Here is a 4,561-nt window from a genome sequence, read left to right as displayed (position 1 = left end):
TAAAAATGAAAAGCATGTAATAAAAATACAAAATAAAAACAAAACTGTATTATAATATAAAATGTTTATAAAAGCAATATTTACCATACAATATTTCTTACCTGACATTCTAAATGGCATTAATATTTTCTCTCCAGTATCAGGATGAATAATTGCCTATAAAAAATTTAAATGCCATAATTTTTATCCTGAACTGAAAACCAAGCTGGGAGAATGTTTTTGTTTTGTTTATTTCTTGTTACATACGCAACTTTAATGCCTATACAACCTGAAGATATTATAACATCAGTATTATTACAATGAAGCACCATACCTGTTTTATTTTCTGTGCCTGCCATAGTTGTTGGTTTGTTATTCCCTCTGGTAGGGTACCATTCTTGAATGCATCCAACAAGCTAATTGATTCTTCTAGCTTTTTCTACAAATGCAACAACTGTAATATGAAAACTTTTCAACTTATATCCAAGTTGTTGGCAATTGGCTGGCCTGAGAATTACTGTAGTGAGATAACCCCACAAATGCATTGACAGAGTTAAAATCTCTGTAATCCATGCCTAAATCCAAGAATGTTAACTTGCATTTCAGCGTACATGTTAGCTGGAAATAAATGGGATTTGCGATTGATGCCAGTGTTGATGCACTTCCAAAATGAAGTGTAATGGATATTGAGTATGTTCGGACACATTTATCAGTCAAACCAAACACAAACCAAACCAAAGATACTAACTTGTTTCTTAATTACCACACCCCCATCCTTAAAATCCTCCATTATTTTGAGTTTACCAATGCTATTACCCATTACAGTCACCCTTAGTTTTCATGTTTCATATTTATACCTAATGAGCACCATTCTAGAGGAAATAACTAATACCAAGTATCTTGGTATATATCGAGAACGACCTCTGCTGCAGTATGTGTTATATGTTCCTAACATATAATGGACGTACAATGAACAATGTCCAGGCTTACTCAATTGGTAATCTTGGCATGCATGGCCATGTTTATTCAGTCCAACATGTCGTACAGGCAGCGACCAACAGGTGGCGCTATAGTGGATATCTATACATACAACATCCCCCTCTCTTTGAAAGCTAATACGCTTTCCTCCTTTCTTTGAAATAAAAACATGGTATTTAGACAACTGCCATATAACATTCATTAAATATGCTGAGAAATGATTCAGTATTGGATTTCTGCTTGCAATATGGGTGTGTTTCTTTTATGGTTTTATCTATTTATTTATTTTTTTTTATGTATTTTATTTTATTAAAACACAGTAACACTAAACATTATGACTTACAATCTTACAGATGCTCTGTTACAAAAGAGTGTGAGCAATTTCCAGTGGTTCCATTTGAACGCACTCTACACTTGTACTACAGTTATTTTTTTCCTTTATTTTTATTTTATTTTATGTATTTTTTTGTTTTAATTTAATATACTAATTGGCAGTTTGGGGTTTTTCTGCATTGTATGTGCGCACTCGTTGATTCAAATGTAGTGGTGGAATATCTTTGCCAGCATGTCTGTCATGATTGCTTTTCATTTTGTCACTGCGCTCTAACAGGCGCTCATGATTTTCTGGTGGTGCATTTGTTGGATGGTAGCTGGGAAGATTGGTCCGTATTGGTCTTCCAAATAACATTTCAGCCGGAGACGGTAATTTGCAATCTGTCGTCGTTGCTCTTATGTGTAGTAATGCCAAATTGATGTCATCATTGTTAGCGATGCACTTTTTGAGTGTTGCTTTCACTGTTTGTACCATTCGTTCGGCTAGCCCATTTGATCTGGGATATCTTGGCGATGACGTTGTTTGCTTAATGCCCCATTTATTGCACATCTGCTAGAACGGTTTGCTGGTATATTGTGGGCCATTGTCAGAAATGATTTCGCGTGGTGGTCCCATTATGCTGAACCGAGATGCGGTGGTTGCTGTGACCATTGCACTCTTTGTGCTGTTCAGTTTGTATAATATTGGGAACTTTGAATGATAGTACGTTATAGTCAGATAGTCTTTTCCATCCTGGGTGAATAAGTCCGTTCCAAGCTTAGTCCATGGTGAAGATGGAATGTCATGGGGTTGCAATGGTAGTTTTTGGTGCTGATGCTGCAGTTCCTGACAAGCATTACATGTCTTTATTGTGTGGTCAATATCTTTAGTAACCCCGGGCCAATAGACTGATTCTCTGGCAAGTCGCCTTGTCTTTTCAATACCCAAGTGTCCTTGGTGCAGTTGTGTCAATATGTCTTGCATAGTGGTTAAACAACTTGTCTGCCTTTAAATATTATCCCGTCGGCTATACCTAGCTCATCTCTGAAGATCCAATATGGGCGTATGTCTGTGGGGAGTTCACTTACCCGGTCTGGCCAACCTTCTTGAATGATTTGCATCAATACTCTAAGGGTGCTGTCCGTTTGTGTTTGGGATTTGAGTTCTGTTTGTTTTGTTGTCCCAAAATTAACAAGGTGTATCTGAAGTTCTTCGACACCAATGTCGAGAGAGATTTCTGATGTTTTTGCAGGATTTGGCAATCTACTCAAGACGTCAGCCATCACCATGTCTGTACCTTTACGGTAAACAACATCAAACTCATACCCTTGTAGTTTGACAAGAAGTCGTTGAAAACGGGGTGGAGCACACTGAATTGGCTTTCGCCATATCATTTCCAGAGGTTTGTGGTCAGTCACAACTCGAAAGTGATGCCCAAACAGGTATGTGTGAAAACGGGTGTCACCATATACCATCACAAGTGTCTCACGCTCGATGTTGGCATAGTTACTTTGAGTAGATGTCACGTTTTAGACCCAAATGCAATAGGTTTACCATCCTGGACCAAGCAGGCTCCAAGCCCTTTCTGCGATGCATCTACTTCTACTGTGGTTTCTTTGGTAGGGTCGAAGTATTGGAGGCATGAACTTGATGATACAGAGTGCTTTATACAGTTAAAGATATCTTTATGATCATCCTGCCACTGGAATGGAACATTCTTTTTGAGTAGTTCCCGTAGTGGTTGTGCACATTCTGCAAGGTTTGGTATATATGAGGATAGATAGCTAATCATACCAAGAAATCTGTGCAGGTCATCCTTTTCTTGAGGGGTAGGCATTGCTTGTATATCTTCGATCTTTGCTGGGTCAGGACGGACGCCACTGTCCGAGTAAATTGATCCAAAATAATTTATCTCGGATGCTCTAATGATGCATTTTTTACTGTTGAACACAAGTCCTTCTGACCTTGCTACTGTTAACAACTTATGCAAGCGTTGATCATGCTCTGCCTTGGTACTCCCATATACGGCAACATCATCGGCAATGCCCAGGCAACCAGGAACCTTCTCTAGTATACGGTTCATGTGTTGGTGGAAAATATCTTGGCTTATTGCAAGTCCCAAAGGAAGACGGTTGTAACAATAACGTCCAAATGGTGTTCTGAAAGTTGTCAGCTCCTGTGAGGGAGTGTCTAAATGTACTGACCAATATCCGGATTTGGCATCCAACTTTGAGAAGTACCTTGCATTTGTAAATTGGGGGGTCAGTTCTTCAAGAGTTGGTATCTTGTGAGGACATCTTTTAACTGCTTGGTTTAGTTTCTTAGGGTCCAGTCATATTCGTAACGACCCATCCTTCTTTAGGCTAGTAGTTATGCTATTGCACCAATCGGTATAATGGTCCACTTTTCTGATTATTCCTTGTTGTACCATTTTGTCTAGATTCTCCTTGAGTTTAGGTTTGATGTGCACACTGCACTTTCTTGGTGCATCAATGCATGGTTGTGCATCCTCCTTTAAGTGAATTTTCGCAAATCCTTTGAAACTTCAAATTTTTTCAAAACATTCTGGGTATTGATTCCTCAGATCTTCAATTGTTAGGGTTGGTTGGATGCAGTGTGTGTTCTCAGCAGTAATCTGGTTCACTGTGACTATGCCAAGTTGGCTAGAGAGCCTAATATTGCTGGACTGGATACATCGACTATGTAGAACTTGTGAGTTGTCCACTTCGGATCCTTTATATATCGACATACTATGTTAATGTGTCCCACACATGATATTGGTGTGCTATTATAAGCTGTAAGTTTGGCAGTTGTTGGTTGAATCATAGCTCTCCATCCAAATGGGTACATCTTGCGTAATGTTTGAAGTGGTAGTGTATTTCCTTCGGCCCCCGAATCTACTTTCAATCGATGACGATGCTGGCCAGTCTTCTCTGGGAGAACCACTGCAATAAGTGTGTATAGGCCATTACCTTGCTCATTCGTCTGTATGTCAATTCAATGGGATTTTCGTCATCTAAGACTTGTATATTGTCGGTGTGGTGGCGCCCTCTTCTGTCCCTACCGGGAGATCTGCGACGCGGGTTGCTCCGTCGTGGTGATGGACTGCGGCTTTTTCGGGCTATTGGTTTCTTGCTGCGGCATTTCCTAGCTCAGTGGCCAATGCGACCACATTTCTTGCACGTATCTTTATATGCTGGGCATCCGTGAATGTCCAGAGTATTTACGTAGTCTCTTGGTGTGGCATGTGCCATCACGAGATCTTCGTTCAGGTGATAGACGATTGCTGGT

The 4,561-nt window shown here is 39.8% G+C and overlaps 1 protein-coding gene across 1 annotated transcript; it reads right to left on the bottom strand.

Moving 5' to 3' along the window:
* Positions 1-1,441: 1,441 nt before the first annotated feature.
* On the bottom strand, positions 1,442-1,840 carry LOC117118675. The gene has a single exon (XM_033263343.1). It carries the CDS (start codon positions 1,838-1,840, stop codon positions 1,442-1,444), a length of 399 nt encoding a protein of 132 aa, XP_033119234.1.
* Positions 1,841-4,561: the final 2,721 nt, after the last annotated feature.

The sequence above is a fragment of the Anneissia japonica genome, unplaced genomic scaffold (assembly GCF_011630105.1).
Source record: "Anneissia japonica isolate Jap-2015-1 unplaced genomic scaffold, ASM1163010v1 scaffold299935_len4561_cov362_single, whole genome shotgun sequence".
Taxonomy (NCBI): Eukaryota; Metazoa; Echinodermata; class Crinoidea; order Comatulida; family Comatulidae; genus Anneissia; species Anneissia japonica.
Note: the sequence above shows the minus strand (reverse complement) of the source record. Positions and strands in the feature narration are given on the sequence as shown.

Bases quoted from the DNA above. Each gene is read 5' to 3' on its own strand.
- LOC117118675 (XM_033263343.1), bottom strand. From the start codon at position 1,840: ATGTGCAATAAATGGGGCATTAAGCAAACAACGTCATCGCCAAGATAT.